The following is a 12,287-nucleotide window of genomic DNA, read 5'->3' on the forward strand; positions in this document are numbered from 1 at the left end:
GGGAACTGAACTGCGCTGTGGGCCAGAATCGCCACAGGAAGCCTGGTTGTCGCCTGAATCTGCAGTTTTCAGGCCAAGCTGTAAAGTAAGAGCTTGTTATAGGTCCAAACCTGGCCTTAACTCCTCACCTGCACCCTGAAGCAGGCCTGGAAAGCTAATGAAGGTGAAAACTGTAAAAGGTTAAATAATTGCCTGTCACTTTGACGGGTTAGAACAAGCTGGGGGTCCAAGGCTGATCAACTACTGCAATCAGGGACAAAGAAGTTAAGCTTTGGATGACAAACATGTATGACTGAAAGGTTGAGCACTGTATTTTACAGGTTTCAGTTTAATAGAGTCAAGAAAAGTATAAAGAACGACGTAAAACTCATGGAGATAACAACAGAAAACAACTAAAAGTGTGCAGACTTTCGCCAAGGCAATACCTTATCTCGCCATGTAAACCAAAGTGAGAAATAGTTTGTGTACCTTCCACAAGATTCAGATCTGCTCCAAATTTGATTATGTTCTCCCTTGTCCCATGCTACACCCTTACACCAAGTTTCCTAAAAATCAGGCTGGTAGTTTTTCTGTAAGCCTTAAGTACAAACCAACAGATAAGGAAACTGAACTGAAAACATAACCCTCTTTGGCAGAGGTAATAATTGTTTTGTAAGCCTTTCACATTTCTATTTGAGTTTTTTGGCTTCAGGCCCTAGTGGAAGACTAGGGCAAACTGTATAAGTTAAAAGATGCACTGTCATCACTCTGACTGATTCCTGAAACGTTCCCTTTTCTCTCCACAGTTATGGAAGCTTTTCCATCCCACAGCAACATCACGAAAAACTGGTCCAACAATCAAGAAGTCCTGGTTAATGTCAATGTTTTCTATTTTTTCAAATGAGTGTTAAAAGTGAAGGACTTGGTAAAAACAAAAGGCCAAAAGCAGCTGCAGAGCCTTATAGACAGGTTTGCTTCAAAAAACGGTGTCATTGGAGTTTAGCCGGGAATCCATGCTCCATTGTTTGAATAAATTAGGAAAAAATGAAAACAAAGTGTCTCTGTAGTATTTATACAGTAGTTTGGGCAACAACCTGGATTGGCTTTGATATATCACAGAAAGCATGATAACCTGCTGATTGTTGGCATGTGGGAGAGTTTTCCATTTTAGCTCCCATTCGGTCGTAAACACAAATCTCTAGTGCACAAAACCAGGCCCCAACGACGCTTAATATGAGCTCTTACTGTACATTAAGAGTTTTTACAATAAGAAAGAGTGAGCTCATGGGGTTTAATGTGGGTACAGTATCAGTGCAGTTTTCCACTGCACATCTGAGCAGGTCTAGCTGTGCATGTGAGAGGAAGCAATGGCTGCCTCTGATGTGGGCCAACACCACGGATGTCTGGGGACTTCACCAACGCACTTTAGAACTAGACCCTGAAGGCAACAAGGCAGAAAAAACACACCATGCTGGGCCAGTACGGCCCAGACATCCGGAAGCTTTGGAAAGACAGAAAAGAAAAGAAACAGTGGAGGTTGTAATGATTGCATTGCACTGCGACTAGGTAGGCATTTGGAGGCTGTGGACAAGACTATTAAATTCCAGGCAAGCCCTCACAAGGTGACATGAAAGAAAGAGAGATAGCAACACGAAGAAAACGACATGAAGAGGCAACGAAAGACAGACAGCGAAAGAGAGAGAGAATTAAAGAAAACAGAATTAAAAAGAAATGGGATAGGCAGATAGGAAAGAAAGACAGAGGGTGAGACACATGGAGACAGACACATAAACATAGAGACTGAGACAGCAATGAGTCAGTCTTCCCTGCTCCTCCTAACCTTCCAGCCCTGCTCTCAGCTGTGTTACATTCCTGTCGGGTCTTGCCGTTTCTCATCTTTCCCTCTCAGCCTGTGTCCACTCTTACTGTTACAAGCTTCTACTCCACTGTGTGAGACACACAGGTGAGCAAACACTGATTACTAACCACATCCATCAAGTTCTGGTCCAACATGATGCCCTCCACATTAGGGCTGCACGCCCTTAGTCAGTTGGTCAACTAATATCGCTCATATTGGTCATATCGGTCATAGTCGCCTAAGATTTCTTTAGTCCATTAGTCATTTTTTATGATTTTCATGCTGAATGACTTATGACATCTCTGGTAAACACAAGATTTAAAGTGGCGCTTTTGCTTGATTCTTTGCGGAGAATGTCAGCTTTGCAGATCTGTTGAAAATCAACAAACCAATTAGTCAACATAATCATAAATATTAGTTGACTAAGGCCGCCTTTTATGGAAAAAGGACTTTTTGTTTTAAATGATTAATGGACCAAAGACCAAAATGGCCGATTAGTTGACTAATCAACTCAGAGGGGGCAGTCCAGCAGCCTAGTGAATAAACCAAAAACATAAGACCCAGGTGGTAAAGAATGAAATTGTCCTTTCCACTACAACACTGTAACATCGTAAAACTGGATGTCGTCCTTCTCTTCTCCATCTCACCACTTCTCTTGTTCTGACTGTTTATTATTACTCTCCGGGAGCAATAAGCCTGACCCTTGAAGCCTCTCTGGGTATTGAAAGCAGGATCACTTCTGGAGCAAAAAGAAAGCCATTTTTAAACATGAACTTGTATCAAATGTTTTTTTTTTAAGAGCCCTTTGACGATCTGGTCGCCTTCCAGGGTTTTGTCACAGCAATTACAGTGAAAAAAATTTGCTGTGGTTGTTCGGCCACAAAATCATAATAAAAATAGAGTAATCTCTTAATCTGGGAGGATTACTGGGCCACAGCTGGGGTGCCAGAAATTTAGCAGTGAAAAAAGATATTAAGATATCTTAATATGTGTGTTTATTCACTCTATCTTTTGTAGACACTGCATTACTAAAAGTTTATTTTACATTTAAAAATACAGATGATCATCAAATGAAGCGTAACAAGAGTTTTTCAGGACACACACTTGCACTTAAGGGGGAGCTGTATCTTAACTTTGAAAGTATAATAATTCAGTTCATCAACTAAATGAAATTTTAATTTCATTAAACCTTTATTAAACCACATTTTTGATTTTAACACTGAATGAAATGAACAAAATCTCTACAGAGATTTTTAGCCTCTTTTAGCCCCTCGTTTTTGTTTTTTTACCATACAAATCTAGATTTAGATCAGTTAGCGGTGTGTTTTTCAATCGTTAAGCAATGCACAGGTTTAAAGAGCCCTGGAGAACAGGAATGTTTTAAGACCTGACTAAAACAACTGACAGGTGCTGGCCAATCTCAGGTATCCTGGAAGTATAATCCAGGCATGGAGAGCTTGCTTATCCACGTTTGGTCTGTGGATCCACAGTCTATATTCTTAACGTTCCACTTCCAAGATTGATCCGGTGCAGCAGGAAATTCTGCCGGATGCATGTATTTTTGCAGATGTACAGTACGTCCCCTTCCTCTTTCTATGTGTCGTCATTCTAAACTCTGGTGGATTTCTGAGGACTATGCTTAACTGCTCCTCAGATTTCTGGAGGGTAAATCCAGACAGCTATCTTATTGTATCTGTTTTTTTTCTTTTCTTTTCTTCGTAAAACACTTTGAATTAGCCTGGCATATGAATTGTGCTATGAAAACGGCTGCACAGTAGAAAACTGCGTTTGTACTGGGCAGCTACCAGGATGAGGATTTAGTGTAAGTAGGGCATGTTCACACAATTCCCCTTTGAAAGAATAATTGTTAAAATAAGGAGGTGACTCATGTGCCCTGGTGTTAACGTTTACTGCTGAGTGTTACTGTAAAATGGTTTATTGTTGCATCTGCCTGACTTTGAGTTTTTTTCCTACTGAGTGATGAAAACGTCATGGATTTTAAGTGAAATGCACTTGCTTTCCTAAATAGTCAGACAATGAAAAAAGAAGACTAGAGTCACTCCCAGCGGTTTATGTAACCATATCACCGTGTAGGTCCAAATATAAGACAGGGTTTTTTTTCCTAGAAAAAAGTCTGAGAAAGTAGATAATAGAGAAGTCAGTTATTAACTATAGAAATGAAATGATCATTATCACTTTTATGTTACTGTTACAAACAAATGGTCAAAAGAGCAGAGTTTTAGACGGAGCGCAAACCGATAACGTTGCATGGTGGAGAGAAATAGAGAGGGACTGAACAGAGGAAGCGCCCAGCGGTGTTAGAACAAAAACCGGGAATCAGAGAAATAAACGTGTTTTCGCTGATACATCACTACAAGTGTAACTGTAGCAATCCTCTCACTATCACAAACGTTATCCACATTCATATATAGACAAAACAACTAATATATCCAGCTACAAAAAGCCTGGAAATCGGACTCTAGAACGGAAGTACAATGAGACGTTGTCATGGAGATGTTACATCGTCTAAAAAATTGCAAACAGCCAGAGAAAATCTTACCGTGGTCCTAAAAGCAGCCGCTCCAGTGCCCATTACCAGAGCTGTCATTCAGCTGAAGGCCTTGGAAAAATGTAATAATATTTTATTTATTTTATTATTTTAAAATTGTAATCGTCTTATAATCAGGGTCGTCTTATATTTAGACCAATACGGTATGTGCTTTTGTCCCAACACACGACTTGGTGGAAAACACTGCAAGCAAAAAAGGGTAATTCATTCAAAACCTCAATGACCTGCATCAAGTCATAGTTTTGAGATAAAGTCATGAACACAGTAAACATCTTAATGGGAACAATTTTGTAAGCCATACAGGGGGAGGAAAAAGAGCCAGCTCGGTGTTTCATGTCAAAGAGGTGCAAGCTGGGATTAATCATGTCTCTTTTTATAAACTGTCAAAACTATTTAAAAAAAAAAGTTCACCTCAGACAACAAGCAGCTGGAAGAATCAGGAAGAGAACAGTACACCCAGACACGGTGAGAAATGCTGTTGCCATGGTAGACAGGAATACATTTTTTATTACAAGCAACTTGTCTCACGGTCTCAACCATTTCAAATGCCTTCCGATGTTATGTACTAGCTCCCTAACAAGTTTCTCCATGACATAATCTCTCTTCAAGCATCTACGAAAGATCACAAAAGTTTAACGTCCCTGTCCAGAGTTTAGAGGGTTGTTAACCCAGGGGGGAAATCTCCGCCACTTTCCTTCTCCTTTGTTTATCACCACTGAGTTCATCTTGGCCCACTTCTTTTTCCCAGCTTTCTGTGCTTCTGTCTGTTTTTCATTCCTTTCCCTGTAAGGCAGGACAGATCTGACAAGGAGCTCGATGGGTGGCAGGTTGTACTAACACTGCAGAGTGGACTTTCCACTGGGGTCAAAAATGTGTGGACTCCCGGCACTCCCAGGAAGTTTTGGAATGAAAGTAAATGTCAAATACAGATAATAAATTTAAAAAAATTAAAAAGTCACTGAGGATGTCAGAGAAAAGATCAGAGGAGAAAAACTTATGTCCCCTGTGATCTTTAAATTAGTTAGTTGAGAAAGTTAGTTTTTTACTGTTACATAGCACAAAGAGAATGATCATAAGACATCTGCAGGCACCTGTTTTGGATCAGAAACAGTGACTTAGCAGTTCATTTTCCAGCTACTCATATATCTGGACTTCAGAGCTCAACTTCTGGCCCAAAATTATAAGATATGTTACGCTATTGAAGGGTCCTTGAAGGACACTTTTCATGACTAAAATAATAATACGCAATTTATAACAGATTTGCAAAATAGTATACCAGTAATATAACAACCTTGTTGATGCGACATTTGTATCTGTAAGTGTCAGCACTACGTTTCCCGTCATGCATCGTGCTATAGTTGATGCAAACTGGTAGTTTAATGTTGCTATGACCATGAAAATATTGCTGTTATTGCTCCTCCTGAGACATTCTTTTTTTCCCCCTAAAATTGTTTATATTTTGATTAATCTGCACCATGTGAAGTCATTTATGCCATTTTTGCTCAATGGTCACTGAGAAACCGGTAATCACTAGAAACAGTAACTTGCACTAAGTCCAGTAATATTTGGATGAAATATGTTTATGTGGACTGAGTTATGAGATTAAGAAGTGGTGCGATTTTGTTATGCTAAATGCATCAAATTGTATGCTCTGAGGGACAGTTCCAGTGCCAAATATTGCTCTTTTCTAATTTGTAACAGTTATAAGTTGTAGGGGCGGCTGTGGCTCAGTGGTAGAGCGGTTGCCTGCCAATCGGAAGGTTGGCGGTTTGATCCCCGCCCCTGCAGTCATTGTCGAAGTGTCCTTGGGCAAGACACTGAACCCCGAGTTGCCCCCGGTGCTGCGCATCGGAGTGTGAATGTGTGTGAATGTTTATCTGATGAGCAGGTGGCACCTTGTACGGCAGCCCCGGCCACAGTGTATGAATGTGTGTGAATGGTGAATGTTTCCTGTAGATGTAAAAGCGCTTTGAGCAGTCGTTAAGACTGGAAAAGCGCTATATAAATACAGCACATTTACATTTACCTTCTTTGGTGGTGCCATCCGTCTGCAGCAGCACTCCGGAGCCGGAGGGGTATTCAGGAGTGACGGTGACGCGGTAGGTGGTTTTTGGCTGAAGCTCCTGCAGCACAATGGTTGTCTCGGCGCTGACCGTGGTCGTCTCCAGCCTGGAGCTCTCGTCCCCTATAGGTTCGTAAGTCAATTTGTAGCGAGTGACGTCTCCGGGAGCTGGCTGCCATGACACTCTGAAGCTGTTTGTGGTCTCATCAGACACTCTTAGGTTCTGCACAGAGCCTTGTTCTGCAAGAAATGTGAACAAATTAGTTAGCATCATTGTTCCAATTTACCAGCTTCAAAAATTTAAAAAATTAAAATTTCTTGAGTCAACTGACCGTCTAAAGTGGTCTCAAAGCCGGTCTCGGGCAAGCTGTCCCACTTCTCATACTGAGCAAAAACTTTGACTTCATAGCGAGTGTTTGGAGTCAGTTGGGGGAGGATGGTGGTTAGAGTGTCCCCTGGCACGGACACACCTGACATGGACACAAAATGCCCACCGTCATCATCTGCCGGCTTGAACTTAACCAGGTAGGACTCTACGTTGGCGGTGGGGTCGATCTCCCAGCTGACTCTGAAGCTTCTGGGGCCAACCTCTGAGAAGGAAAGTGCCCTCGGTTGGATAAGTTCTGGTGAAAAAATGGAAGGAAACAAAGTTAACGGACACACTGACATGTGGAGACTTGGGGAGAGTGATTTTAATCTAAATCACCAAGGATGATGCTAACTGAGTTGAGTCTTTCTCTTTTACTAAAAGAGTGTTTGCACTTTGGAAAAAAACTAAACCGAGACTTCTTTAACCTCTTTTTTTTTTAAGAACGTGGTATCAACTTTGGAACCAAATGTTGTGTACTTTTGGGGGTATCGGTAGCCAACTACTAGATTTTTGGTTTCGTGACATCCCTACTTCAAGAACAAATGACGCAATCCGAACAGTAGGCGGGCTGACCTACATGCTGTACATCATTCAATAAAGATGTACACTGTACAGCCATCTGACAGCTCCATCATTAAAACGACACGAGGAGGGCGGCTGTGAAACTCCCCAATATGTGAGCTCTTTGAGCAAATATGTTGGATGGAAGCTGTAACTGCGCTGCTCACTCAGCCTCCTGCACACTTCTGTTGACATAAAGTCATTATTATATAAGAATTATATAATCGCAATAAAAGCTGGTGTGAGTCACATTCTAAGCTGGCAGACCTTGCTCCTTTTGCCAAAATAAGAGAGTGATTAATAGCCTAAGTGGGTGAAAAAGGTATTTCCTAGTAACTTTTCTTGCTTGTTTAAACTTGACTAAGATGTTGAGGGATGGCTAATGATTTCAGTAAAAAGAAAAAAATGCATTTCAGTCAAGTTCCTACAAATACGTGACGGACAACACACCAGGCAGTCATCTGGTGATTCAACTGGGTTTGAAAAAATGAAAAGAAATATCTGCAACCAGTACTTGACCCAGTTTTAATATATCCACATGGAAGACCTCTCTCTGGCCTTGAAAGATGAAAAGGTGGACATGTGTTTAACACATTTTGGAGAAGAGAGGGTTCGGATGAAAAAAGCCACACTTGGAAAAGCAACATGAAAGTAATTGTGTGCATGTGGATGGCTGTTGGTACTTCTCTGTATTCTCCTCCACAGTGGAGACTGGTTGATACAGTGATTGATTGTTAAAATGTTGATTTGATTACTACAAATGATCTAAATCATGATAGTTGACTGGTAGGTCTAATTAAACATGTACTTAAAAATAAATTACTTCAAATTAACTTGCTGATGACAAACGTTCATCATTGTCCATAGTACACACACACACACACACACACACACACACACACACACACACACACACACACACCATTTTTGGTCATGCTAAGGTAGTTTGAGCCACTGATTAGACTAGAAGGGCAGATCTCCACCAGGGCCAGGCCCTATCTTGTGAAAGTTCACAAAAGTGAAAATTAATTTGTGAATCAGCCCCAGGATATGATTCTGCTCCAAAATTCAATGGGCTCTTCTTTGGCCTACGCCACAAAGGCAACAAAGCTGACAAATGTAAGTACAAGAATGCAATTAAGCAAAGTATTTCCCACTATTGGACAATGGATAAACACAGGTGAAACAGATCCCAATCTTCCTACAAACAATTGATAATATAATGTCTGACTGCAGAGTCACAACTGCCTCATTCAGAGTGACAAATAACATAAATAATTGAACTATTCAAACCATTAACTCATAATTTCCACCTTTACAGTGAAAGATAAAATATAAGTTAAAGGTGCTCTAAGCAATGTCACGCGTTACAAACATTTTTTGTCACATACAGAAAACACCTCCAGCAAACATCTCCTCACTATCTGCTAGCTGCCTGTCCCCAGAACACACTGTAAAAAACATCTCCTCATTATCTGCAAGTTGCCTCTTCCCAGAACACACTGTAAAAAACATTTCCTCACTATCTGCAAGTTGCCTGCCCCCTGAAGACACTGTAAAAAAAAACGCATCTGTGTAGACAGCCCAGGGTCTACGTACGGCTACAAAAACAAACTGTGCCAACCTGCAGCACCAAACATAAACAGTCTTCCAGGCAATAACCGTCAAGAAGGATGTGGAGGTGGGGGTTGGGGGGTTAATGCGCAGAAGCATTGATGCGAGGGAGAGTGCACAGGATGAGAGGGAGGGAGGGACAAACTAGCCTTGTTTTGTTTGAAAATACTTTAAACGTCAACAAGAAGTGCTATCACCCAAAATTGCTTAGAGCACCTTTAAGTTAAAACCAGTAGAAAACTGCCAAATATTCCTTTTGTGCACGTAAACATCCAGAATAATTTTTTTTTAAATACCTTTTTTGCCTACCTATTTTAGCCTCATTTGCCTAAAATAATGGGTGCGTTTGCTGTCATCATGATTTAGTTTAATTTCTGACAATATGGCAAGAATTAAACCCAAACAATACACAACAAATGAGGAATCAATAAAAGACAAAAATAATTGATACAATCTAAATTATATATAACAATGGTAGATTGCTCAAAGGAACTTGAACAAAGCACACACAGAGGGGTTAAAGCAACACTACTTACGTCTCTGGTGGATGTTCAGAATCTCTTGCTCGATCCTCAGGCAGATGGACAGCGTGAGTTCTTTGGAAATTCTCTGGAAGGCATCAAAGTCATCTACAGTGTAAACATGGGTCTCTGCAGGCGTATTGGCGATGGCCTCCAGCTCAGTTCGTACAGCGTCCTTTACACCCACCGCAAAGATCTCCACATCAGCATTCCTCAGCTTTGTGGCTGGCTCGTGGAATGCGTCGGATGACTTCCCGTCAGTGATGAGGATGGTAACGCGGGGAACGTTGGGTCGTGCCCCTTTGGAGGCCTGGAAGATCTTCTCTCTCACGTAGGTCATGGCCCTGCCGGTGTTGGTGGAGCCACCGCGGTACGGGAAAGTTCTCACAGCCTTGACCACGGCGCTCAGGTCATGGTGAGTGTTCAGGTAGAACTCGGTGTGGGGGTCCCTGCTGTACTGGACCAAGCTGATCCGGACCTTATCTCGCCCAATGTCAAAGGTGTTCACCAGCACCTCCAGGAAAGCTCTGACTTTAGCAAAGTTAGCCAGGCCGATACTGTAAGAACCGTCGACCAGGAGGACGACATCGGCTTGAACGTCAACGCGAAGAGAACACTCTATATTGGAAAAACACACAAAGCACAATACAAAGTTGTAATTGACTAACTCCAACGATAGCACTTTTTTTTTTGCTTATAATGTATTTTGAGAATTTTCATCCTCAGTTTTTTTCTTTATTAAGACTTGGTGTAAACGGTATTTACGAGTTGCAGCTGGTCATTTTGTTAACTATCATAAGAAAGAAACAGCATCAGGTTCAACCGGTGGAGGTTTGTGGTTAGAAGGAGATTTTTAAACTATGGAGCTAAAGCTGGGAAGAATTAGCAAAAAGACTGTTAGCAGAGAAAACCGCTAGCCCGACTCTGTCTCTTCAAAAATAACACTCCTAAGCCTAACTATCATACTGCATCTTGTTTTTAATCCGTAAACAAAAAGAGATACATTAACAACGACTCATGGATTTAGAGGAAGCTATGGAAACTAAATTAATAACCTTTTGGCTCAAACTTGGGAATTTTTTGTCCCAAAGACTTTGGGAAATCTAAGACACAAGAATTTAATTTGGGATTACTAAAAGTCTATCTAATTTTACCTTATCTTATTATGCATTTTTTCCAAAATGTTGAACTATTCCTATAAACTCACCTGCTTCCTCAATCATTTGATCAGATAATCTTCTGCATTATTGATACATTTACTTATATTTTATTGAAGACTCTTTGTGTCTGAAGTAAGAGAAGAACTTCTATTGTGTCACACATTTACTAGAAAGCCAAAATTGACTAGTTGGGAATAACTATTTTACACTCACCCAGTGAAACTTTAACTGGCTGCGTCTTCTGCATGACCGTGACGGGCTCGCTGGGTGTCAGGCCCTTTAGAGCGAACAGACTGATCTGGTACTCTGTGTCTGAAGAAAGGTCTCTGACCATCACTGAGGTCTTGGACGGGCCCACATACAGCTCCTGCCGCTTGGCGCCGGCCATCATGGGGTTCATCTGCACCTTGTATCCAGAAACATCTCCGGTAGAGGCGCCCCAAGTCAACAGCATGGACTTCGAGGCCACCTCCAGGACTTGGAGATTAGCGGCTGGCTCAACAGCTGCAAAAGTCAGAGTCAGTCTCAGAGTTATCTGAAATGTTCTTGTGCATTAAATGTACACTCATTTGTCTCCTTACTTTGGTTTTGAGAAAATGTATTCAAAAAGGTGACAATCAAATAAAATAATGAATTATGATAGAATTACTTTAAATATCAATACAAAAGGAATATTTAGATATTTTGGAAAAATGCTTAATTATTTTACTTACTGGGAGTTACATGAGACAATTGATACCAGTGTAAAATCTGTTGAATGTGAAGCTATGGCCATAGATGGTTAGCATAAAGACTGTAAACAAGGATAAACAGTTAGCCTGGCTCTGTCCAAAGACTTTGGCATTAATCTAAATACGTAAAACATGTTACTAAGAGAGCGTCAGAGTAGCTGGCAGGGAGATTGTTACCTTTGGACAGAGCAGGGCTAGCTGTTCCCCCCTGTTTCCTGTTGTTATGCTAAGCTAAGGAGCTGCTAGCTGAAGCTTCAAATTAGTACAGATACAAGAGTGGTATTGATCTTCTTATTCAACAGACTGATTAAGTGCATTCCAAAATGTTACTACTGCTTTAAGACAATATACAAAAGGATCAATAGAAGGCCAAAGATGAAAACCTTGTTTAACACATATGTGATGCTCTTCATTTTGATACCCAGAATTAAAGGTATTTTTTTGTTTTATCACATCTTACCTTCTTCTCCACTGACGAGTGAGCTGAGTTGATCCTCGACGCCAGCGCACACCTGTGTGATGAGCTCCTTCTGCACATTTTTGATCAAGTCAAAGTTGGGGACATTATAGATGTGACTTCTGTAAGGTGTGGAGGCCATCCGCTTCATCTCCTCCTCATCTGCCCCTTGGATACCTAAAAACGGACAACAAAAATCTAAGTTGTGGTAAATCCACAGTATATGGTCATTTATGACGGGTAAATTATTAAATTGAAAGCATTGTGATTGCCACTGCCTGCTTAATATAGGGACATTCACTCATTTCTGAGCTAAGAGGCAACTCCAGTAAATTCCTAGCAGTGATGTAAAGTCACTGGCATCGTGTTAAGGGTTACGGTGTCAAAGGTAAAGGTTGTGTTTGC

At 41.0% G+C, this 12,287-nt stretch overlaps 1 protein-coding gene across 5 annotated transcripts in view; it reads right to left on the bottom strand.

Annotated features, from left to right (window-relative positions):
* The window catches only part of col12a1b (collagen, type XII, alpha 1b), a 133,351-nt gene that overhangs the window by 108,587 nt on the left and 12,477 nt on the right, over nt 1–12,287 (bottom strand). For all 5 annotated transcript variants that reach the window (XM_034899320.1, XM_034899316.1, XM_034899319.1 and 2 more), the window contains 5 exons: nt 11,886–12,059; nt 10,908–11,198; nt 9,550–10,152; nt 6,801–7,091; nt 6,433–6,708 (listed from right to left, as the gene is read on the bottom strand). In XM_034899320.1, the coding sequence (XP_034755211.1) occupies nt 6,433–6,708; nt 6,801–7,091; nt 9,550–10,152; nt 10,908–11,198; nt 11,886–12,059 (1,635 nt within the window). The remainder of the gene's footprint in view (nt 1–6,432; nt 6,709–6,800; nt 7,092–9,549; nt 10,153–10,907; nt 11,199–11,885; nt 12,060–12,287) is intronic.

This window comes from Etheostoma cragini, chromosome 18 (assembly GCF_013103735.1).
Source record: "Etheostoma cragini isolate CJK2018 chromosome 18, CSU_Ecrag_1.0, whole genome shotgun sequence".
In the NCBI taxonomy this organism is placed as follows: domain Eukaryota; kingdom Metazoa; phylum Chordata; class Actinopteri; order Perciformes; family Percidae; genus Etheostoma; species Etheostoma cragini.